General features: G+C 37.6%; 1 protein-coding gene and 1 non-coding gene across 3 annotated transcripts in view; both read right to left on the bottom strand.

Moving 5' to 3' along the window:
• Positions 1 to 1,378: 1,378 nt before the first annotated feature.
• The window catches only part of ZBTB11 (zinc finger and BTB domain containing 11), a 32,899-nt gene continuing 8,273 nt past the window's right edge, over positions 1,379 to 26,004 (bottom strand). For both annotated transcript variants that reach the window (XM_055315853.1, XM_055315854.1), the window contains exons 2-11: positions 25,290 to 25,525; positions 24,380 to 24,611; positions 12,418 to 13,262; positions 11,995 to 12,174; positions 9,226 to 9,471; positions 7,757 to 7,901; positions 6,962 to 7,079; positions 4,419 to 4,577; positions 4,128 to 4,303; positions 1,379 to 3,564 (exon numbers count right to left, since the gene is read on the bottom strand). In XM_055315853.1, the coding sequence (XP_055171828.1) occupies positions 3,047 to 3,564; positions 4,128 to 4,303; positions 4,419 to 4,577; positions 6,962 to 7,079; positions 7,757 to 7,901; positions 9,226 to 9,471; positions 11,995 to 12,174; positions 12,418 to 13,262; positions 24,380 to 24,611; positions 25,290 to 25,525 (2,855 nt within the window). In that variant the 3' untranslated portion in view covers positions 1,379 to 3,046. The remainder of the gene's footprint in view (positions 3,565 to 4,127; positions 4,304 to 4,418; positions 4,578 to 6,961; positions 7,080 to 7,756; positions 7,902 to 9,225; positions 9,472 to 11,994; positions 12,175 to 12,417; positions 13,263 to 24,379; positions 24,612 to 25,289; positions 25,526 to 26,004) is intronic.
• LOC129504039 (U4 spliceosomal RNA) lies at positions 24,007 to 24,144 on the bottom strand. The gene has a single exon (XR_008663276.1). It is a non-coding gene; the product is annotated as a U4 spliceosomal RNA (small nuclear RNA).

Here is a 26,004-nt window from a genome sequence, read left to right as displayed (position 1 = left end):
GCTGGCTCCGGTGGTAGCGCACGAAACTCCTGGATCTCAGCGCCAGGAGTTCAAGCCCCAAGGTGGGCAGGGAACCTACTTAAACAAAACGCTGGCACCACTGACGAGCTACATCTTCAGGAAGAACAATCAAGAAAACCTCAGTCCACCAGCCCAGGCAGCTAAGGGTCTTTGTCCAAGGCTGGGCTCCTGGGGACACAGAGCGTCCCTCGGAGATTTCGAGCAGCGAGCTTCTCTCAAAGTGGCCCCGAGTTCAAATTTAGATGCCGCTCGGGGAAGCCACAGTCTGAGAATTAATATGAAAATCGTACCTAACCACCAACACGTGGAGCCCACACAACCCCGATCTGGAAAGACCCATCCCTCAACCGAGGCGGGTGGCACAGGCTTCCAAAGGGGAGGCCCTACTGGGTTCATACTCCGAAATCTCAAAGACTCTTCAGGAAAAAACCAATAAGCAGCGGTAAACCTCCAAATGTCAAGTACTAGACCACAAACATGGGATATTTAAACTGATTAAATGTTACCTGTGCATCTTTGCTCCACGCACTATAATCGATCAGTATAGAAGATCAAGAGGAAGCAAAGGCTTTTATTACGTATGTTCCAAACATTAGGTGTAAAGCTGTTTAGGAACTTCCAAGAGACGACAGGTTTGACAAGAAGAATCCTGAGCGGGAAACATCATGCCGCACAGGTAGTCTACACCCGTGCAGTAAACAACAACAAAACGCTGGAGGTTTGGGTGAGCTCGGAGTCCAGCAGTTTAGGCGACCTTGTGAAATTCTGTAGACAGCCACTTTTAAGAAGAAGATTAAAACCCACGTCAGAGAAGCCATTCACTGCTATCGACAATTCATACATTTCAGTGACTAACGACTCAAACTGTCTGGCAGCAGGAGTAGCAAGTACATTTAGCCAGTGGTAGCCACGCAATTAGGGGAAAGCCACCTGGCAACAAAGCAACACGTGTTTCCAAAAGGGAACTGCAAATTAAACCTAGAAGTTTCCCCCATGGCAATGGGGAACTGAGTTCTCGGCACCCTAACACTAGATTCTGCGTGTAATTTATGTGATTCTACACATTTTTTAAAAAGTAATCTCCATGCCCAACACGGGGCTCAAACTCACAACCTCAAGACCAAAGAGTCACATACCGACTAAGCCAGCCGGACACAAAGTGGGCAGTAAATCACAGGTTTCAATTTGGGAGTAAAATTGCTTATGGGAACGAAGCTTTAACATTATTATGTTTCCACCCAGTGTTTACAAATTTTAATGTATTCAATTCCCCTTCCCTTTAATAATGGATTAGGTTTAATAACATCTCAAATAAAACAGCAAGTGATTTACAAAGTGACAAGCTCAACTCTGAAGCTTATGCTTTTAAACAAGATTCAACAACTTTTATTTACATATTTTTGACATACATTAATGGTCTCATACAGTTAACTAAATCTAGTAACAACAGTGAAGATGGAACATAAAAGACAATTCCAAATTTGAGCTGGGTTGAAATACATTTTCACTAACTGAAAGGTACGATGAACAAGCAGCCATTATGAAGTCATGGACTGTATGTCAATTCACTTAAAATAGAAAGTCAGCCACACAGCTACAGAAACAATGGGAAATTTGCAAATGCAAATATTACATATGCAGGTATAATGCATGCATGGCATCACATTTATTCTTTATTTTTTAAGCCATTTTTTAAAAAGTAAACTGGAGTAAGTATCTTAATATATGTACATCAAGGCACATTCTTTTCTTGTGCTTTAGGAATGATTTACATGTGATTTGCTTATATCTTCATTTTATACCTTATATTAGCTTCTAATATTTAAAAAGTTTAATCTTAACAATTATAGCTTGAGTGGTAGTTTCCCACAGTTATTTTGAAGATCAGAAAACTGGATAGCTTCTAGGAGTGGGAATTAAAAAAAAAAAAAAATCAAACGCACAAATAAATATAATTCTCAGGTAACTTTTAAAAATAATTTACTTTCGACAATTTGGTGGAGCATAATCAATTAACTTCTTTAAGTCGTACACTAAAATGAGGGCTGAATTGAAGACTTTTCAATATTTTGAAGTTCCTTGACAATTATAGGGTATCCACAGGACCGCTGTAGAGGTCTATATTGCTATCCTATTTCTAAATTGCAGTTTTTCAACAAAATTGAACAGTTAAACATGATACAAAAGCTGCAAACATATGAAATCTAGTTTTAACTTGTTCATTTTTCAGCAAAAGAAGATTTTTTTTTTTCATTCATTGTCCCATGTTATCAAGGAGAAATTTCCCATCAACAGTGTTTAGTAACAGTGTCCTTTGCTCATGGTCAATTTACTTGCCTTGAAGAGATAGTATATAGTAAGGCTTTAATAGGCATTTCATGCATTTTAATGGCATTTAAAAATCAGCTATTTATTTAAGGGTTCCCCATACAGATTAAGTATACTGTGCAAACTTGATTACAACATGTAACTCATTAAGTGCTTTAAAATAGAATAAATCCCTGACTTATAAGGGGTTAAAATAAATAGTAAGTCAAGAATCACAGATTTGAAGCATTTTAAAAATGTAATATACCTATGCATCCTACTCAAATGCTTTATATTAGAATTTTTTTCAACCTATAAACAGGGCAAATGAAATCACAAACCTCTCTATTTTGAGAATAAAAGAGAAGAAGATCTGACTAGTGCAGCCTTTTAAACTCAAAGTATGTAATAATGTCAAAATGCAAGTGAAACTATATAGATTTTAATTTAGTACAGTCCTTTATAAACATTAATTCATAAAAAGTACACCATGATAAACCAATGCCACCAAGTACACGTTTTCAATTTCTTTACAGTAAATGGACTTTTCAACAGAACCCATTAGCCAGACAAACCGTTCAGAAATGTTAAATGTTAAAACCTCACCAAACAGCCCAGAACCTTGACACACAAAATCTAGGCAGAGTCACACAGTCCTGTAAACAAGTGTTCTGTGAGTTCAGTATACACGTCACTTCTCTTATCTCCATTACTACCTTCATTCTGCTTCTGAAATATGGGCCACCTCCACTTCAACAGTTTGAATAGCTTCTGCGACTTCCGACAGCTTCTGTCCTTGCTGTTGTGCCAGCACATAATTAACCACTTGCATAATACTTTGGTCAGAAAGTGTAGATACTGATGGACACTCTTCTGTAGCCGCGACAGCTTCGAGCGCTTCCATGGTTTCTCCGGTCACTACCACAGTTTCGAGTTCTTGAGGACCACTGCTTTCCTGTTCCTGCATATCTGCTGTTAAGATGCTAACGGCATGTTCCACTTGAGTTCCTTGGTTATGAAACTGAAGGGTATCTTTTTCCAGCATAATTTTGCAAGGCACATAATCTCTGTGGAACTTAGTCATGTGTTTACGGAGCGTCCGAGCATCTATGTAGGCTTCGCTACATACGGGGCAGACGTAGGGCCGTTCGCCAGTATGTGTTCTGACGTGGCGCTTTAGAGATCGGGCGTCAGCCCAAGCTACTCCACAGGTTAAGCATTCAAATGGCTTAACTCCTATTAAAGGGAGGGGGGCGGAGAGAGAGAGATGCGTGTGGTAAGGAACGAAATACAGTGACGTTCCCTGATATATAATGGTTCTAAGTTCAGCCACCCACAGCCCTTTCTATGTGGACCTGGCAATCTTTTGTTCAGGACCTTAATGCTGTACCGTGGAATAAACTAGATTCTGCACTCTAATCTCTCCAGACGCGTTTCCAATAAGAGAAGTTACTGAGAGACAATTTTGAGTTTCCAGGCATAGTCTTGATAGCCTTCCCTGCAATCTTATAATCTTAGGGTAAGGAAACAGAAGCTCTGAATAGTCCAGTTCAGCATAAAAATGTTGACCTAGAATATTAAGCTCACTTATAAAAAAGGAAACTATCTACATACGCACCCACTAGGTACCCAGGTTCAGTATCACCTTGATCACTTGAATAAATATTACATGATATGAGGTTCAGCTCTTATCAAAGGAAGGCAAGGTAACAGGCAAAAGGGCTGGTAAAAGGACACCCACTACTACTGGGTTGGCTTTTTATTCTATTTCAATATATACATAATTCAGGTACAGTTACCTTCATGGTTGTTCATGTGTCTCCTATACTCTCTTAGCTGAGTGAATTTCCTTCCACATTGTTCACACACCCGTTCCAGGTTCTGCTTTGCTCTTCCTTTTTTTCCATGGGTAGCTTTCTTTACATGCCTTCTGAACAATGCTTTCTCATAAAATTCTTTGCCACATATATTACACCTATAATAGGGAGGAAAAACCTAAATTATTTTTTCCAAAGCAACAGCATCCAAAAGAATGAATCCAAGTACACATACATCTCAATTAAGTTCAGATCCTGCTCAAATTTTTCTACCTGTAAGGCTCAGTGACAGAATGAGACTTCACATGGGAATACCAATCTTTCTTCCAGCTATAGCACTTATCACAAAATTGGCACTGGAATGGCTTCACACCAAGATGTTTGTTCATGTGCTGACGAAGATCTCTAGCTTCAAAGAAACTTTTTTCACATCTGCAACAATAAAGTTCAAGCACTCAATGAGACTTATTCTTTTAAAACAGATTTCCAAGACTAGGGTTGCTAGAACTCTACCAAATGATCCCAACTGAAAACACAAGAATTCGCCTACTATTCCAATCTTGCAATAAGGCTTCAGGGTTTTAACTTATTTTAGCTCTGAAGTACTGGAAACATTTTTTTTAAAGTTTTTATTTAAACTCCAGTTAGTAACATAATTTCAGGTGTACAATATAGTGACTCAACACTTCCATATACTACCCAGTGCTCAACATTAACAAGTGCCCTCCTTAATAATGCCCATCACCTATTTGATCCATCCCCCAAGCACCTCTCCTCCCGCAACCCTCAGTTCTATAGTTAAGAGTCTGTTTCTTGGTTTGCCTCCCTCTTTTTTCACTTTGCTTCTTTTTGTTTCTAGTACTACAAACATTTTAGAATGAACCGTGCAGAGCTCTCAAAGGCTGTTATATAAGACATTTGTTTTGTTTCTCCCTTATGCTCCCTCTGATCCCCCTTTTTACTCTCTCCTGTTCTCTGTCCATGTGTTTGGAGTAGGCCTCACTGTAGACCATAGGGTGAAGCAACTGCCTCAGGCAGGCCTAAGTCAATCAGAGCACAGCATTCCCTTGGCTGTAATTACTGATTAGGGATAATCAAAGGACTTAACCAGATCCAATGGATATGGATCTCAGAACCTAGCTAGGAATTACCAGAAAAGCAGCTTGATGATTCGGGAGTGAGGATGTGAGGCTGAAACCATTGCTACTGCCTTGTCCAGAGAGCCCTGGAGACACCAAGTGCTAACGAATGTGAATCTAGTTTACATTAATCCATTCAGACTCCTAGACTTTACCTTTCATTGAAGCCAGTTTAGGTTGGGTTTTCTCTCACTTGCAACTAAAAATCTATTGGCAATAAAATATACTTGTTTTATAATAAGACCAATTAAAGTGACATCAGCAAAAATGGCAGTCAGGAACCCCACAAGCCCACTGCTCCACAAAACTGGCCCAAACTATGAGAATCAATTTTACCGGAACTCTGAAACTGCTTAGAAGTATACAGTGACCAGGCAAACATATAATAATAATAAAAAAAGCCTGCCATTTTGTTCACCCAACTCTATCAGGGCTGGGACTTGGGGGGAAGGGAGAAGTCTGTTGAAGACATTTAAAGGCAAATGTATTTGCCTCTGCACTCGGCAAGGAATAAATAATACTTTGGTTCAAACAATATATGAACCAAGAGCTTGGGAAAAAAGCCTGGGGGATGCAATGGTGATAGAATGGGGGCTTTGGAAAACTCTCAGATTCCCAGGAACTGAGATCCACACACTTTTCCAGGGCAAAACATAGTTAGAAAAGACCTGAGAAGGCCCTGAGCTCTCATCTCTGGCTGACTCTAAACCAACAGAAGAGAAAACCAAAATAGAGTTGTAACAGCTTAGCTGAGTGTTGAAGGCATTCTGGAATTAGACAATGGTGATGTCTAATTGCACAATGTATTAAATGTACTAAAAATCAGTGGATTAGACACTTTAAAATGATGAATTTTATATTGAGCTTTATCTCAATTATAAAGAGGCCTCAGAATGCCTGGGTGGCTCAGCGGTTGAGCGTCTGCCTTCAGCCCAGGGGCCTGATCCTGGAGTACCAGGATTGAGTCCCACGTTGGGCTCCCTGCAGGGAGCTACTTCTCTCTCTGCCTGTGTCCCTGCCTCTCTCTCTCTCTCGGTCTCTCATGAATAAATAAATAAATCTTAAAAAAAAAAAAAAAAAAAAAGAGGTCTCAAGAGGCTTTGAAAAATAAAAAGAGGGAGAAAAGAAAAAGTCTGAAAAGGGAAAAAACTAGCAGACAGCCCAGCACCTTAGACAAACTGCCTAGCAAAAAATCTCTCGCTTGCATTGGAAACCTTTCTTATAGTCTCCATCTCCAGGTAATACATTTGAAAAATATCTTTAAATTATTTCAAGTGAGTGATGTGGTATGGTGATTTCTAAATAAAACTAAAAAACCATAAATATCAACACCTAGGCAAAAAGAAGAAAAAAAGACTGATCCAAATCAAGAATAAATAACAATTCAGTATCATCTTCAAACATTTCCTTGTGTTTTTTTTTAGCTTTATTAAGGTATAACTGACAAAACCGTAAGATATTTAAAATGTGCATCATAATGGTTTGATAAACGTATCCATGTACCCATCACATTAGATATACGTATATATGTGTTTAAGTTCCACTCTCTTAGCAAATTTCAATTACACAATAGTGCTAGAGACTAAAGTTATCTCAAATATTTTCTTTTGAAAATGACTTTCAAGTAAACCTACTAGGAACACAGAAAATTTAACAGTTTGTTTATGAAATACTTACTGAGTACAATGATAGCCTCGAACTTCAGGCTTTGGCTGGTGTTTCTTTAGGTGCTTGCTGAGTCCAGAGCCCCTGTGAAAAGACTTTCCACAAACTGAGCAGAGGTACTTGGACTCACCTATAAAAGATAAAAAGATCACAAATCCAACAATCAGGTGTTTTCCAACAGAATACTTTATGTCCTACTTCAGAACTTACTTTACCAAGGGGACACAGAAGCTATCACATTTGGCAGCCACATCTCAGAACAAACCAGGTCAGAATCTCTTATTTCCTCTCAGCTACAGCACTAGCAAAGTTACCACTACCCAAAGAAACGTGACATGCTTGCATAATCCTCAGATTCTAATAGTACAGAGTTGAATACAAGTTCTAGAACCGGTGTCTACCCTTGAGTAACAAATTCCACCTAACTGCTATAAGCACTAGAAAATAATTTCGTATGGACTAAAAGTTCTAATAAAATTATAAGCCCTATACCATGCTGGCAGTTACCATCTGTGTATTAATTAACTTTTTAAAAGCATGACTATTTTATTAGGTGCCTGGATCTAAATTATGCACGATTTAATATTCAGTACATTTTTTCCTACACTGAGGGAAACAATGAATATTCTTACACCAATAAGACAGACTTAAAACTAGATTTAAGAACACTTTTTAGCCTTACTTTCATTAATAAAAATCTGCACGCATACAGCCATCAGTATATCAATATATTTTCTAAAGTAATTATAGCATAACCAATAGAACAGTATATAACGTGGAGCTATATCAATACTAATTTCTCATTACCTGTGTGAATACTCATATGTTCTTGAAGACTCCGTTTGGTAACAAATGACTTAACACATAGTTCACACTGGAACTGCTTTTGTGACTGATGGAGACTCTGGTGTAATTTTAGACCATGCTTATAGATGAAAGTCTTTCCACAGACCTAAGACAGCACAGGTGTTTAAACCAGTAAAATAGAAAAAGAGAAATCAGGGCTGCTGCTGAAGGATGAAGACAGAGAAAGTGTATGCCATTTTAAAGAAAAAGAATTACAAACAAAATGACAAACTGAAAGTTGAAACAAGTGTCAAGGGTATTAGCTGGTTGATCATCTTCTGACTCAGTACTTAACAAATATTGCTACTTTTCTTACATCCAGGTGATCACTGGAGCTCAAAGCAGTACAAAAGACCCTCACACTGTCCTTGTCAGACTAGTAAACAGTATACCTATATTAAGAGAGACACAGGAGCTTTATCAAGAAAATATACTATTTTCTTGCTACATCAACTAGAACAGTGTTTCTCAGACTCTCTGTGATGAAGAACTAGGGTTTTATTTTTCCTTTCCTCAATCCATTTTTTTGTTAAATATGATAAAAATATCACAATGTCAATTGCTCTGACAGTGTCTCGATGTCTACTCTCAATTTCTGTACATATCTTCCATGGACCACACATTTTGAGTAGTGCTACACTAGAAGACCAGATGCCCAGTTAAGACCTATCTTTAAAATTTATGAATAAAATGATGCTTAGTACTTGGCTTCAAAAGACATGAGGGGATGAGGACAGTGAGTGACAGTTATGCATAAAACACAGTTGACCATGTGTTGATTAGTTACTGATGCTGGTATATGAGGGTCAACTCTATTCTAATAAAAAGCTAAAAAAAAAAAAGAAAAAAAAAAGAGAAAAAAAAGAAAAAAGTGTGTGGGGGGAGAGAATCATTAAAAATCTCATTGGGGAAAAAAATGGGGTCATGCTTATATGCAAAGCTACAGGGGCTACTAGAGAATTTTCACTGTTCCAAATAGCCCTGAGCTGGTTAATCACAAGATTCTTTACCTAGAAGTTTTATTTAGGCATTTAGATAGTCTCAGTCCTCAGCTCTAGACAACACACAGCTTAGAAGGATTTTTGCTAAGGAGATTTGTTTAAGCCTTGGGTTCCTTTTTAGTCCAGACTGCTCCTGCTGAAGGTTAAAGGGATGAATGGAATAATGAACTGGTTATTCTCACCCAGTATATCCTCTGAATCCTAGTAAGTTTCATGACCATCCTAATACATTCATTTCAAATCACAACAAATTAAGGAGCAAAATAAGGAACACAATTGGGAATCACCCTTAATCCAAGCAACAAACTGAGAAAGTGCTAGAATTCTGTGACATTTTACAGAAGTGAGGGTGACTCCAGAATCAACCAGTCTCATAACTAGTTAAGTTCAAATCTTCTTTATATAATAAAATAAACTTCATGGCTTTACCTGACATGCATGTGGCTTTACACCTGTATGCTTTAACATGTGTATTCGAAGAGAATATAATTTAGGTAATGTCCTTCCACATATGGAACATATAAATTCTCTTTTGGTTCTCCCCTTCTCAGACGACGTTCCTGATGTCTCATTAGATGCAGAATTGGAAGAGGATGAAGTGGGTGCATCTTTTCTGGTATGCCGAATAAGGTGTGCTCGCAAGGAGGCACTGTACTGAAACTGTTTTTTACACAACTACAAAAAAAAGTAAATAATATTCTAAGTGCAATTCTGTAACAAATGTTAAGTGAAACTTGACTCTTATTTCAGTTTCCCATTTCGTTACAAGCATATAAATCAATAAAATAGCATATAGTATACTATATAAAAGACAATATGCTAGATATCAAATATAAGGAAGGACAAGAGGTGTTAAGACCCAGCCCCTACTCTGGAGAGGTTTATAATCTAACCATAGAGGGAGTAATCGAAGCAATAAAGAAAGGCATCAAAATGAGGAAACTAGGTCTGTCTAGAAGGAATAGCAGGACACAGAGACAGAAGAATGTTATCATTATATGAGTACAGTTGTTAGTTGGGAGTAAAACTAGGGGTTAGAGAACGTAGAAAGATAGAACTGTGATGGTCCCTAAAATTCTTCTTTTGGTCTACTATTTATATATATTTTTCTCACTCTCTCATGATGCTTATCTTGGTAACTCTAACATGAATGAATAATGGATGGGGACTCTCTCCCTTCACCCCTTCACTCCCTACACATACGCAGACCCTTCTCATCACCTTACTTTCTCAATATAGCTATGTCGTCGTTTTGACTAATTTCCGTGTTCACATTTTTTCCAGGATGTAGTTATTATTACAGCTAGGCCACACAGTACACTACAATTCTCCCTTTCTCTGTTTTACTTATTTCTCTTTGTATTTACTGCTAATTCATCACCAAACCCTTCCCTCAATTGTCTACTGAGAGCAGATTGAAAGACATCACCTTAAGAAAGAGATCTCTGTCAAGCATTCTGTCCTGTTCCAACCTGGACTGGTTGTTTCCTATGCTTGGACTCTGCAGAATTGGCCCCCATGTTTCCCGGTTTCCCAGGTCTTGCTCATTTATTGGAACACCTCTGCCAATAAGCTTCCTGAGAAAGGGAGTTTGGGAGGTAAAACTTTTGAGATCTTGCATGTCTAAAAATGTTATCTACCATCACAAATAACTGATAGTTTGGCTACAGATTTTAAGGTGGAAATAATTTCCCTTTAGAATTTTAAAGACACTGTGCCTTTGTCTTCTAGTTTCCATTGTTGCTGCTGAAAAGCCTGAAGCCAATCTGACCTTTATCTTTTCTATGAGTCTACCTTTTTTCCCCCCTCTATCATTATTTATAAGATTTTTTCTTTGTCCCCTGAAGATTTCATAATTTATCTTGATATACATCTACCTTCATCCATGGTTCTGGGTATTTAATGTGCCTTTTTTTCACAAGGAAACTTAAATTCTGATATTCTTTCCTTAATGCACCAATGATTTCCTTCTCTCCATGTTCTGTTTGGTGTTATTTGCATATCAGAAATCGTACACCAATTCTCTAGATTTCTTTACTCTCACTTCCTACCTTGTCTTTTGCGTTATTTTCTGAAACCTTTAGTCTATTTACAATTTTTTCTGAGATTTTTATATTTGTAGATCCCTCAAAATTGCTTTTTCTTGAAAAATTTATCATGCATCTGATGATTCCTGATACTGACTCATATTTGAGTGTTAAAAAACGGACTGGAATTTCTGTAATAAGTGGGGTGGGTATGTGGGGAGCTGTCAACCACAGGCTTTAGTCAGCACTCTCTCAAGGTCCTTTGTTACTGGGCTTCAAAATCCTCATCTGTGAGGAACCTTTCCTTTTGGGTTGAGGGTGTGGCTGCTAATAATTCTGGGACTTGAGTAGGTAAAGAGAACTTGAAAGGTCTCCACACTCAATACGTAAGGTTTTACTTTTTCCTTGTTTTGGGTATAGTACATTCACCCTCACTGTACACAGTGTTCCCCAGAGCAGTAATGGTTTTCTCTCTCCCAGAAAGTAGAAGACGGATCTTTGGCTGTGGAGTGGTGGTGATTTAACTGCTTAACAACTGTCTTACAACCAGACTCACTTCTACTTTCAAAGGAGGCTGGCAACACTAATTCCTGAGGCATTTGGTAGTTCTACTATACAATTTGGACAGATTCTTAGCTTTCCCCACTGAAAGCCCAGGAATGAACCCATTTAAATCTGCTAAATTAGTTATTCCCTCTATTTATCAGGGACCAGAAAGTAGTTGCTAAGGTTTCCCCTCCTATTCTCTTTACCCTTCTATGAGCTTTTATTTTTCAATTTTTGAAAGTTTATTTACTTTTAAGTAATCTCTACCTTCAATGTGGGGCTCGAACTCACGACTCCAAGACCATGAGTCACATGCTCTACTGACTGAGACAGCCAGATGCCCCTGAGCTTACATTTTTTTAAATGATAACTTCAGTCTTGTCCTACTAGAATAGTATCAGGAAGAAGCAAAGATACATCACTGTTTTTTGTGGGATTTTGGGGGTGGGGGTGGGGGTCAAAGAAATGACATAATACAAATCGGAAGATGACTCTAACATTGCAATATAAGTGAGACAGAGAACACCGAGAGAATATGTAAGTACTAGAATAACAATGAAGCAGTAAACTGGATTCTAGTCATCATGGAGTTAGACCATCTTCAATTAGCTTCCCAATTACTTACTGGACATTTGTAATCTCTAGCTCTTTCATGTTTCAGTGTGTGCATTATAAGAGCATATCGTCTCTGAAAAACCATTCCACATTCCCCACACTTATGGGATGCTGCTTCTTCAGGATTCTCTTTAGTATCTCTTTTTGGTTGTTTCATCTTCTTCCCTCTTTGAACTAATTTCTGGGCTACCTAATTAAGGGACAGAAAGCATATTCTAAGTAAATACATTCCTTTTAATTTTTAAAGCCATGAATCATGTTTTAATATTTCAAATTGATACTATTTTGTTAATATTGGTATTTAAAACATTAGGTTGCTTTCCTGCACCTACGGCCCTTTCCTCCTCAAATAATTTTCATGATAGATATTAAGTTTATGAATAGAATGCTTTTGACTTAAACTAAAATCACAAAGGTCACCTCTCCATCATACCTGCTGAACTGCTGATTTGGGAATAGCTTTCCGTTTCTGTAGCTTTTTCTCCATTCCTTTGTGCAGTCGGATATATCCCCCTTCATTAACAGAACGCTGCCGAAGCCTGCTTCTGTAGGTTTCATCATCAGGGCCGAGGTCTGTCTTTGCTGCCAGTGCAACCAGATTTTCCTGGTCTTTCAAAGACTGGCCAAGGTTCTGCATATGCTCTGGAATGTCTTCAGCACAGATATCTTCAGGTGATGTGCCATTTCCCATATCATTGTTTTCTGGAGAGCTACTGATTACATTCTCTTCTGAAAGTTTGGGGTGAGTATCAGAAACTGTGCTGTCTTCCCTGCTACCTGAAGTTTCTAGTTCTGTCTCACTGTTTTTTGTTGCTAAATCCACAGACTCCATTTGAGGATGGGCACCAGTTATACAGCCTGCAGGTGACACAGTGGCTGGAGTCTCTGAAGAAGCCTGGGCTTCAGAGTGTTGTCCTGGCTCTCCATTCTGCTCAGCTTCTGGCAATTCTCCATTCACCAGTAGTACAATTTCACAATCCCCAAGTTCAGTAGATAATGTTGTTGTGGTTCCCTCGCTGCTAGCCGCAGGAGGTGTAGTAACTCCATTCTGCTCTGGTAAGTCCTGGGTAGATGCAACCGTTTGGACTTCACCCTTCTTATATACTGTTAACTGCTTCTCTTCCATTAGTTTATGTACACTTTCACAGATTTCTAAAACTTCCGACATGAAAAGATGACGAGCCAAGATGGCTACATCAGCCATGCTACAGAAGTCAAAACTTAGCACGGAAGTATAGGCAAATTCCAATAAAGGAAGGAAGCTTGCCTTACAAAAACCTACATGGAACAAATAAAATGGGGGTACAAAAAAGTTAAATAACTACTAAAACACCTTAGAAAAACAACTACATGATTATGACAATTTAAAATAAAATATAAAAACAAACATGACCATTTATTCTGCAATTGAACACTCTGGATTTGTTTTGTGTTCTGGTTGCTTAATAAGCCTTGACTAACTCACTTCTATGAGCCGAGTCTCTCAATACCTAAAATAGAAAATAATATCAGACTTACTACCTCAAAGAGTTGTTGTAAGGCAGTCATTTTCAAACTGTACTCCTTAGAACCCCGGGGGTTCCTCAAATTCCCCTCAAGAAACAGCTGCTGGAGAATGGAGGGTAAAAAAAGAGAGGGAGGCAGGTGAGTAGGCAGGGTTCAACCAACCTGTCCCCTAACCTCACTTCTGTTAAGTATAACTGTATATTTTAATAATAGAAGTCCATATAAAAATATGATTGTGAACAAAGGGCTATACTACTGAAAATCTAAGGACAAAATCTAGCACAGGGGCGTTTGCAAAATTTTTCTGTCAAGAATCAGATAATAATTACTGCAGGCTGTAAGGTGTATTTCAACTACTCAACTCTGCCACTGTAAAGAAAAGAGTGGCCAAAGATAGTATGTACACAAATGAGCATGGCTGTGTTCCAACAGGACTTTATTTAAAAGTGAGGGAAGAGAGGATTGACCCTTTGGGCTATAGTTTACCTACTCCTGGTCTAAGGAAGGAGATAATTACTATCCCATGAGGTATGACATGCTTATTTTATGTGAGAAAATAAAAGCAGTTTATTTCTAAGTTCACAATACATCACTTTCAAAAGCCATTAATATTCATGACCCAAAAATCAGAAGATGTAACAGTGCTAGTAAGTCCAACTCCATCTCCACAACCAGTATGAAAGTAAGAAGCTGTACAGCTTTCCAGAGCTTCTTTATGCAGTTAAGCAAATAATCTTATTCCCCCTTCTTACAGTAGGTAGCATATTATATACACTGCCCTGTACCTTGCTTTTCTTATGTCATAATTTATCTTGAAGATCTTCTACCAAAACACAGAGCCAAAGCAACCTTTTAAAAACTCACATTTGTTATATTTTTCAGTTTGGACTCAAGACACATAAAACATAGTCCTTTTAGATCAGTAGATAAATGATGGAGAAAAAGAAAGGAAGCCTTAAACTGTGAGGTATATATATATATTTTTTTTTAAATTTTTTATTTATTTATGATAGTCACACAGAAAGAGAGAGAGAGAGAGAGAGAGAGAGAGGCAGAGACACAGGCAGAGGGAGAAGCAGGCTCCATGCACCGGGAGCCCGACGTGGGATTCGATCCCGGGTCTCCAGGATCGCGCCCTGGGCCAAAGGCAGGCGCTAAACCGCTGCGCCACCCAGGGATCCCCAATTGTGAGGTATATTAACAGTCCAGTTGAAAACTGAGGGCACTACATATCAACATTATCAACACGGCTAATTCAGTAATCCTAGGAAAGCTGGTAATTAAATAGGCTGAAGCCATGTTAATTCGGCTACAAATTATAAGATCAAGTTAAATAAGCTTGAGGTAAGTATCTCTTTCAAAATGCAAAAAACTCAAACAAAATAATGTATTTTGGCCTTCTACCTAGTACCTTTTTAACTTCTGAGTTTGAAGTCATAAGAAAAAATGCCCCATGAAAGAATTAACACTGTTCTCCAAGGAACACTTTAAATATCTAAAACAATTTTTTCAAAAGCCCACATATTTACTGTACTATGCAAAACACAAAAGAAAATTTAAAAAAAATCATTCATAATTCTGCCAAGAGATAAGAGGCAGAGAATTTTGGTATTTTGTCTTTACCCCTAGCCTTTTTACATAAAGCTAAAAAGTAGTCCCCTAAAAGTGACATATTCATACTTTGCAATTTTGCAAGACAAAAAAGTTCCAGAGATCCACTACACAACAATGTGAACAAAGTTGCTATTGAAAAGTCATTAAGAGGATAAATTTTATAATGGGTGTTTACCAAAATTAAACACCAAAAAAAGAAAAAACAAACCCTGACAACAATGGTTGGTTGTAGTGTTAGGGAATGTTATCAAACAGCTATGTGATCTCCAGCTGACTTGTGAAACTGAACTGAGGCACTCAAAGGCTCCTTACCCCCACCCCCACCCCCGCCTTCCTGTTCTTGGAATGTGGGTTCCATTTGCCTTTCTTCCTTCCAGAGGCTGCTCTAAGGACATAACCTTGAGACAGCGATGTGATACTGAGAACACCTACACAGTTGATGTTAGTAACTTGACACAGTAAAGGCCTCCTTCTAAACTTTTAAAGACTTGGTAGGCAGATGCGGAGATCCACTCATCTTCCTACTGCTCAAGACAAGCCTCGTATGTAAGTGCCCTTTGCTTGTTAAAACTGCCACCTTCAAGCTGGAATGACTTGTTTCTTTGGTACAGGGGCCAATTTCAGATTATATCAGGAAACTCATGGAGAGTTACCAACCAACATATAGAAAAATTATGACAGGGACTTCCACATCCAGCAGTATGGCAGACTATGATAACCTAATTTGATCTACTCACTTAAAAAAAAAAAGATTAAAAATTTTAACTATTATTTTAAATATACTTGGTACCTCAGCACTGATGAAAGAGGTTAGAAATCTTTCCTGATTAGTCATGACTACAAACCAGGCCTTAATTTGGTGCGATTTTTTTGTTGAATATATAGCACTTTTGGGGCGCCTGGGTGGCTCAGCGGTTTGGTGCTTGCCTTTGGCCCAGGGCATGATCCTGGAGTCCCAGGATCAAGTCCCATATCAAGCTCCCTGCGTGGAGCCTGCTTCTCCCTCTCCCTGTGTCTCTGCCTCTCTCTGTGTGTCTCTCATGAATAAATAAATAAAATCTTAAAAAACAACACAACAACAAAAAAAACCATATAGCACTTTGGTAGTCAAAAAATCCCTGGGTTGGTCAGCAGCTGAGCAACTGCCTTCAGCTCAGGGCATGATCCCACATTGGGCACCTTGCATGGAGCCTCCTTCTCCCTCTGCCTATGTCTCTGCCTCTATGTGTGTCTCTCGTGCATAAATAAATAAAATCTTAAAAAAAACAAAACAGGGGATCCCTGGGTGGCGCAGCGGTTTGGCGCCTGTCTTTGGCCCAGGGCGTGACCCTGGAGACCCGGGATCGAATCCCGCATCGGGCTCCCGGTGCATGGAGCCTGCTTCTCCCTCTGCCTATGTCTCTGCCTCTCTCTCTCTCATTCTGTGTGACTATCATAAATAAATTAAAAAAAAATTTTTTAAAAAAACAAAACAAAACAAAAACACACCCAGGCCCATAATTTAAAGCAGTTCCAGACTGGTAATGCCCTCAGCATTCTTTTTATTTTTTTTTTAAAGCTTTATTTATTTATTCATGAGAAACACGGCAGGGGGAGGGGGGGTGCGGCAGAGAGAAAGGCAGGCTCCATGCAAGGAGCCTGACATGGGACTTGATCTCAGGTCTTCAGGATCACATTCCAGGCTGAAGGCGGCGCTAAACCGGCTGCCCAGCCCTCAGCATTCTTAAGAATCAAATGTTTTCTCTGTGGAAAAGATCTTCAACCCAGAACTCAAAAGATTTCCCACATAGTTCTAAGGAATATGAATTCAGGGACGCCTGGATGGCTCAGCAGTTGAGCGACTGCCTTCGGCTCAGGGCATGATCCTGGAATCCTGGGATCAAGTCCCACATTGGGCTCCCTCTGCCTAAGTCTCTGCCTCTCTCCTTCTGTGTCTCTCATGAATAAAAAAAATCTTAAAAAAAAAAAAAAAGAGTAAGAATTCATTATGGATAGAAACACACACACACACACACACACACACACACACACACGGCACCATGAACAAGAGCTAGTGGAAACAATCAGCATGAATCAAAACCAGCAGACTTTAAGTATTGCCATGATCAGATATAGAAAGTCAAGTCAAGAGTGGCTTATCACCAGTAAAGAGCAAAGGTCATAAAAAGTAGTCTCCTAAAAGTGACAATTGAAAAAGAAGTGTTCAGAACCTTTAAAAATGGAAAAGATGGGTGCCTGGCTGGCTCAGTTGGCATGCAACTCTTGATCTCACATTTGTGAGTTCAAACCCCATGTTGGGCACAGAGCTTACTTAAATAAAACAAAATTAAAAAATGGAAAAGAAACTGGAATGAAAAACTCAGTTAAGTGAATTTAACAGCAAATTAAACACCCAAAGAGTATGTAAACTAAAATTTTCCGAAATAATCTACATAAAATACAAAAGAGATATTAAGGGTCACAGAATATAAAGTGAGAATGTTTATCTAACTGGAATTTCAGAAAGGCAGAAGAGAGAAGACGAGGCAGAAATAATTTTTAAAGGCGTATCGGCTAACACTTTTCTTCAACTGATTAAGGACAACAATCTCAATTGCTGGGTTCAGGAAGTTCAACAATTTCTATGCAGGCAGTTAGAAGTCAAAGATACCCCTGCTGGATTACAAACAAAATCCAGAAATAAAATGTTTAAAGAGAAACGTAAAAATAAACAAAAAGGTTGAAAATAAAAAGATGGAAAAAGATACGCTAGGCAAATAGTAATGAAAATATTGTTTACATGTCTAAAAAACATTTACGTAAGCAGCCAACGTAGATTTTAAAGGTAAAAAGCATTAATAAACACAGAAGGTCATAATCTAAGGATAAAAGAGTATTTTCTCATAAATCAGTAAGTCTAAAATTATATGCATCTAATAACATGGCCACAAGATGCAGAAAAAAGAAACCCTGAAGAAACTCAATAATAGACAAATGAATCACACTAGTTAATATTCTAAAGTACCTCTGTCAGTAACCAAAAGATTAAGCACACGAAATAATCAGTAAAGAATTAGCAAGCTATATAATATATTGAACATTGCTCCTGACAGAAAAACTCATATTCTATTCAAGCAAGATGAAACTTATAAAAATAGAACACATGTGGGGTTAAAAGCAATAAATCAGCACTATTTAAGGGAAACTTATAGCCTTGAATGCTCAAACCAGAAAGTTGGAAAGTTAACAAATTAAAAGCATTGTACTTAATAGTCAAAAAATGACAGTAACAGGGGCCCCTGTCTGTTTTAGTCAGTAGAGCATGTGACTCTAGATCTCATTGTTTTAAGTTTGAACCCCACATTGGATACAGAGTTTACTTTAAAAAAATAAATAACAGTAAAAAAAAGAAATGCTCAAATACAGTAAAAGGAAGATTAATGAGAAGAAATCAGTAAAATTATAGCTTTTTAAAAAAAATAACTTTTTTTTTTTAAGATTGTATTTAGAGAAATAGCACGTGCAAGCAGGGGAGGGGCAGAGTGGGACAGAGAGGGACAAGCTTACTCTCCACTGGCTGAGTGTGGAGTCTCATGTGGGGCTCAATCTCATGACCCTGAGAGATCATGACCTGAGCCAAAATCAAGAGTCCTCTGCTTAACCAACTGAGCCACGAGGCGACCCAACAGGTGTCCTTTGAATGGTGTGTCAAGAAAAAAAAGTCAAAACTCGGTAAGAGGCAAAAAAAAAAAAAAAAAAAAAAGGTTATCAGGTGTTAGGAACAGTGTTGAAGAGGCATGATGATTACCTGCTATTGACTATATTACATTTCTGCAAATATAACTTACAGAAAAGTGATAGAAAAAGCAAATGAAGGGTACCCGGGTGGCTCAGTAGGTTGAGTGTCCAACTCTTGGTTTCGGCTCAGGTCATGATCTCAGGGTCATGAGATAGAGCCCTGTGTTGGGGTCTGTGCTCAGTGCAGACTCTGCTTGAGACTCTCTTTGTTCCTTTTCCTTCACCCCTTCCTCTGCTTGTGTTTGTTCTAAATAAATCTAAAAAAATGCAAATGAATTGTACAAGACCGAGAAGCTATTTCTATCAAAGTAGGAAAGGTAACACCAAAACTTATAGTTTAGTTCCCTGCAGGGTGTCAACTAGTTCAACTATTAGCAACTTCATTTCAATATTCCTTTGACTGGAAGAATCCTTTCAAAATTCTATTAGAAACAGTTTTAACATCTTACTGGTTTCCTCAATTATATACAAATCTTGGACTAGATATGCATAAAAGTCAGGTTTTTAACTTTAAACAAATTATGTTTTGGCACAGTGATAAGCAAAGGGTTTCTGTAAAGTGCCAGATAAGCAAAATGTCAGGCTTTGTGGGTCACTGGTTTATGTAACAACTTTTTAATTCTGCCCTTGTAAGCTCAAAAGCAGCCACAATGAAAATGAATGGGTGTAAATAAAACTTTATTTACAAAAACAGGCAGTGGGTCAGATCTGGAAGATTTAAAAACAACAAAAAAATGAGTAAACCTCTAGTAAGAAAAATTTAAGGAACACCTGGCTGGCTCAGCTGATAGAGCACATATATGACTCTTGATCTCAGGGTCTTGAGTTCAACCACATGCGGTGCAAAAAAAAAAAAAAAAAAAGAAAGAAAGAAAAAAAAGATTTAAAAAGGAGAAAAAAGGGGGGTGCTTAGCTAGGTTATCTGGTCTTTAGACTCTTGATCTGGGGGTCATGAGTTCAGGCCCCACATTGGGTGTAGAGCTTAACAGTTAAGAAAAAAGGTTAAAAGAAACGAGAAAAGGCACAAATAACCAATATCAAAGAATAAGAGATGTATCTATAGTGTCTGGAAACATTTTGAAGTAATGTGAAAAATTTTATGCCAATAAACGTGAAAACTTAGATGAAATGGGAAACTTGAATAACTCCTGATTTTGGCTCAGGTTACGATCTCCAGGTCATGAGACTGAGCCTTGCTATCTCCCTACTCTTGAGCGTGCTTGCTCACATTCTCTCTCTCAAATAAATAAATCTTTAAAAAAAGAAAGAGGGATCCCTGGGTGGCGCAGCGGTTTAGCGCCTGCCTTTGGCCCAGGGCGTGGTCCTGAAGACCCAGGATCGAATCCCATGTCGGGCTCCTGGTGTATGGAGCCTGCTTCTCCCTCTGCCTGTGTCTCTGCCTCTCTCTGTGTGTGACTATCATAAATAAATAAATAAATAATAAATAAATAAATAAATAAATAAATAAATAAATAAATAAATATAAATATAAATAAATAAATAAATAAATAAATAAATAAATAAAAATAAAAAAAGAAAGAAAACTTGAATAACTCTGCCATCATTAAATGTGCTAGATTAGCAGTTAAAAATCCCTTCCCCCCCACCACTACAAGCCCAGGCAATTTTAGCCACCATTCTACCAAACATTCAAGAAACATATAATTCTAATCACAAAGTATTTCAGTAAAAATTGGATAGAGCATACTAGACCAACTCTGATATCAAAACATGACAAACTGTGAAAAAGAAAAAAGAAAAATTACTCATGACTCTACATGCAAACACGCTAGACAACATCAGCAAACTGAACAGCAACTTACACAACAGATGATAATATGACTGAACTAGATTTATATCAAGAATGAAAAACTGGCTTAACAGAAAATCACTGTCATTTCCCGCAGTAGAATGGTAAAAATAAAGCTAGTTTCAATAAATACAGAAAAAATATGTGGTAAGTCAGTATTGTTGGAGGAGGTCATCAAAACTTGATGTCTAGTTGAGCCTTGAGTTCCAGACAACTGGAGGCCCCCCATGTCTCCCCTGTTCCTAGAATGTTTATTCCACTTGCCTTCTCTGTTCCCAGCAGCAGCCCCAAAAATATATCCGTGAGATAGAAACATGCTATTGAGGCTATCTGGACTGGGTACACGACTGAACAGTTAAAGCCTTTTATAAACTTTTAAGATTCTGGCACAGAGATCTACTCATCTTGCAGCTGCCCAAGACAATCCTCATGACAGCCCTTGTCTATGAAACGTGCTATCCCTCAATCTGAAGTGGCCTGCCCCTTCCTTCTGTCTCTACCTACCCTCTGTGTACAGGCGGCTAGTTTCAGATAACACTTGTGAACCTCCTTAGGGAGTTACAAACCAGCACTCATTTTAGAGAGAATATCTTTACCGTTAAAGGATACAGGGTTATCTACCTAAAACATTTACCAAATGATATATTTTTAAAAATTTTTTTTTATTTATTTATGATAGTTACAGAGAGAGAGAGAGAGAGAGAGGCGCAGAGACACAGGCAGAGGGAGAAGCAGGCTCCATTCACCGGGAGCCCGATGTGGGATTCGATCCCGGGTCTCCAGGATCGCGCCCTGGGCCAAAGGCAGGCGCCAAACCGCTGCGCCACCCAGGGATCCCCAAATGATATATTTTTAAAGGTAAAAAGCACTTTCTTTAGAAATGGGAATGAGGTAAGTGAACCCTCAATCACTATTTTCTAGTCAACTGCTGGTTTTTTTTTTTTTTTTTTGAGGTCCTGGACAGCATCGTAAAGCAAGAAAAAAAAATTCAGAATACAAGGACTGGAAAGGTAGAAACAAAAGCAACACTATTAGCAGATAATCTATCTCTTTTATATGGAAATTTCAAAGAACCTATAGATAAATGACTGAGGACTAAGGGAATTTGATTACTGTAAAAACAGACACCCAAAATAAATCCAAAGTTATATAATTTTAAGAAAAAAAATACAATCGTTTTAAACAGCTTAACAATAACCCACAGCCCTCGGACCAACTAAGAAAAAAATACAATCGTTTTAAAACATATAAAGTATTTTGGAACAATTCTACAAAAGATGTTTGAGACTGTTATGGATAAATCTCTAAAGCTTTATTAATTCAACATAATTTCTATCAAAATACACTATTTTGTGTGTATGGTGACAAGCTCCTTTTACAGTTTTTATGGAGCAAAGGGTTATGAAACTAAGACCTAACTGAATAATAAATGTGGGAGACTTTCCCTACTAATTGAAAGGTAAGGTAACTAAGACCAAGTGAAAATAGTGTGTGGAGAGAGAACCAATAGACTAGAGCAAATACTAGAATCCGTACCAAACATGTGGAAATTCGTTAAGAGACAGATGAAAACTTAAATATGAAAGAAAAATTGGAAATTTTAAAAAACAGGGGTGCCTGGGTGGCTTAGTCTGTTAAGTGTGTGCCTTCAGCTCAGGTCATGACCCCCAAGTCCTGGGATGGAGCCCTGAGTTGTGCTCCCTGCTCTGCAGGGAGTCTCCTTCTCTCTCTGCTTGTGTGCTCACTTTCTCTCTCAAATAAATAAATAAAACCTTCAAAAAAAAATCATAAAAAGACAATCCATGAACCTGTCTTTATGACTTAGTAGAGAAAATTTTTTTACAAACATAAATAAAGGAAAACACTGATAATTCAACTACATTAACTAGGTAATTAAAAAATATACATTTTATCTCTCTAGATAGTACATGTATTTCATATTTTTTACCTAATATTTAAACCAAATAAAAGTTGTCTGCTTTGCCTATTGGCTTACATTACACACACACACACACACACACACACATTTTTAAAGATTTCATTTATTTATTCATGAGAGACACAGAGAAAGAAGCGGAGACATAGGCAAAGAGAAAAGCAGGCTCCTTGCAGGGAGCCTGATGTGGGACTTGATCCTGAGACTACGGGATCACAGAATCACGACCTGAGCCAAAAGCAGACACTCAACCACGGAGTCATCCAGGTGCCCTGGCTTACATTATACTTGCTGCACAATATATAAAAGTAAACATATAGGATGAAGAATAAATGAGGTATTTTATTAGAATATTAGGATGCTGCACTGCAGTTAATTTGGAGCAGACATTTCATTTGCTGTAAGCTGCTGAGAAACAGAGCAACATTCATACACCTGTCTTTCTGCTTCAGATGCATAAAAGAAAAAAACAATTCCAAAGCAAACTTGTATCAAAAAAGACTACATCGTGATGAGTTTTATTATTCAGATGGCCTCGTATTAGTCATATTTTCTCCTGAGTCATCAAACACAGAAAAAAGTAATTATCACTAATCTAAAATGTAATGCAATTTTATGCTGCATGAAAATTTTTGCTCATCACTGCATCCCCAAGAGCCCAGGCTAGTACCCTGCACACAGTGGATGCTTAATAAATAGGTTTTAATAACTGAACATAGAGCTACTCCAAAGGAAAAATATACTTATTTGTCTTCTCAGAAGAAGTGATTTTAAAAAGTATAACGTAGGGATGTCTGGCTGGCTCCGTCAGTATAGTACACAACCACTGACCTTGGAGTCGTGAGTTTGAGCCCGGAATTGGGTGTGGAGTCTATTTTAAATAAATAAAATATTTTTTTAAAGTATAAGGTAGAAAAGGATCAGTGGTTAAACAAGTAAGTATTTATATACCTGGATAAAGTCACTTTTTTGTTTCAGAAAAGGGAAATGATATTTCACACAGTGATGTCAGTAATTCAGTAATCAATTTATATAGTAAGTTAATATTAGGAGAAAATGTATAAATAAGGTTACCTATTTTAATTCTTCCTAAATTTTCATTTGTTGACTCCTAAGCCAATATATAAGTTCTAGTGAGCCAAAAGAAAGTCAAATTATTCATTTACAATAACAATAATAAAACCAAAGAAAAAAAGCCACACCTAGAATTTTGATTATCGTACATTAACAATTTGATTAAAACTAATGAATTTTAATAATTAATCTTTAAAAATGAAAAACAAAAGACCTAGAAAAGTGCTCTATTACTACATGTTCCACAACACAAGACACAGGAAGTCATTTTTTTTAAAGTCAATTTTTAAATAACATATTCACTTAGTGTACTATAACACTGATGCAATTACAGGTTTCTCTCAAAATGTTTTTAGCTGTGTAAATCTCAAAATTTTTTCTATTAGCAATAATTGCACCTTGGATAAACTTCATTGGCTACAATACTGCCACTGTGCAAAGCTAAAAAAATTTTTCTACCACTACATTTGTCTCACCTAACGCGTAGTCCTAGAAAGTGACAGCCTTTTCCATAACTGTACCTTCGAAACTTTGCTAAAAGGAAGGACTTTTCCAATTCAGTTTCGTCTGCTGCTATACGAAGGCTTCTACCACTGCAGCATAAATACTGACTTTCTAAGACACAAACATGTCCTTCCGGTACGTACTTATAAGGAAAGAGTATTAGAAAATTCTTACCAGAAAGATCCACCACTGCCTCATGACTGGAAACAGCTCCTTTCTCAATAAAAAGATCTCGAAAATATTCACTATTAGCGGACAAAACAGATTTATGAGCTTTGTACTCTTCTCCCTCAATTAACAAAGTAACATCACAGAACTGGTTGGAGAGTCTCTGTTCATTGAGCTGTTTTAAGACAGCCTGACAGTGTTTTGGAGAAGAACGTTTTACCACTCCTTTGGTGTCAACCTATCAAAATAAGTTTAAGATCAAGAGTTTTATTACATATCATTTGTATTTCTACCTTTAACAGAATTTAAAACATGATACGTTATTCACTTTTAAAGACACCACTAATTAATATGAAGAAATAGCCATATATTCTTTATCGTCTATATATTTAAATAAAAAGCTAGGTCATTCTATTTTCTGCCGTTTATTCTACTTAACCCAATGAAAAACCTGCATCTCACTTCTTGCTGTTTCTTCTTACTAGTCAGAAATCTGATGATGTATGAAAGTAATGTAGGTAAAATAAAAACAAAGGCCTAGACAGTTTAATTGGACCTTGTTTCACAACCTAGAGACTGCTTCCAGAAATGTATTCTGTACTGTACCAATATACCATTTAGAAAGATAGGACGAATAATTAACAACAAATCAAGTAACATTCTGAAGAGAAGAAACAACAGGAATATTTGTGATTAATGAAAGCGTTTTAGTATACTTTTAGTATATGTAACAACAAAGTTCATTAACTGAGATGCAGACTTACTTAAATTTTTAATGTCAGTGCCAATGGGCAAGCAGTTCCCGTACTTTAAGAAAAAATTCACTAAGACTACAAATACTAATATACCAGTTACAGATTTTTTTTTTTTTTTTTCCCAGTTACAGATGTTAAAGCTCAATGGAAGTTCCACTTACAAATACAAGTTCATGCTTGGATACGGGCTTCTTTTTTGCAGGCTTGGAAGCTGTAGTTGGAGGTGAAGTAAAATTGCTCAGATCATCTTCTGATTCATTACTTTCCTCTCCAGATTCAAGGTCTAGTCCCAATTCTTCTAACATTTCTGAAGTATCTGATATTGGACGGGAGCGATCTAGTTTCTCCTGGCATTTGCTACACTGTTTAATGTAATCTTTCACTTGCTTTAATATACCTACAATAAAAATAAAAATTAACACGTCAAATTTAATGCTGCTTTCATTTGAAAACTCAAAATTTACTGTTTGTTAATCTATGTACACTGATGTATGTTTGAATGCATATGTCCAGACACACAAATGCCCCATAACGTAAAAGTGGTTTCTTTAGAATGTACATTTTTTTCATAGATATAAGGTTATAAATTTTTTTTTAAGATTTTATTTATTTATTCATGAGAGACACACACACAGAGAGGCAGAGACCCAGGCAGAGGAAGAACCAGGCTCCCTGCAAGGAGCCCAACGTGGGACTCAATCCCGGAACTCCAGGATCACACCCTGGGCCAAAGGCAGGCCCTAAACCACTGAGCCACCCAGAGATCCCCACTGATGGTTTATTTCCATGCTTATTTTTGTTTATTCCTAGTTATTCACTTCCCCACCATGTAAGATGATTATATAGCAGGGCCTTTTTCTGTGTGAGCTCCAACTC

This window comes from Nyctereutes procyonoides, unplaced genomic scaffold, assembly GCF_905146905.1.
Source record: "Nyctereutes procyonoides isolate TBG_1078 unplaced genomic scaffold, NYPRO_anot_genome, whole genome shotgun sequence".
NCBI classification, from domain to species: domain Eukaryota; kingdom Metazoa; phylum Chordata; class Mammalia; order Carnivora; family Canidae; genus Nyctereutes; species Nyctereutes procyonoides.
The sequence above is the reverse complement of the archived record's forward strand: the minus strand, read 5'-3'. Positions and strand labels throughout refer to the sequence as shown.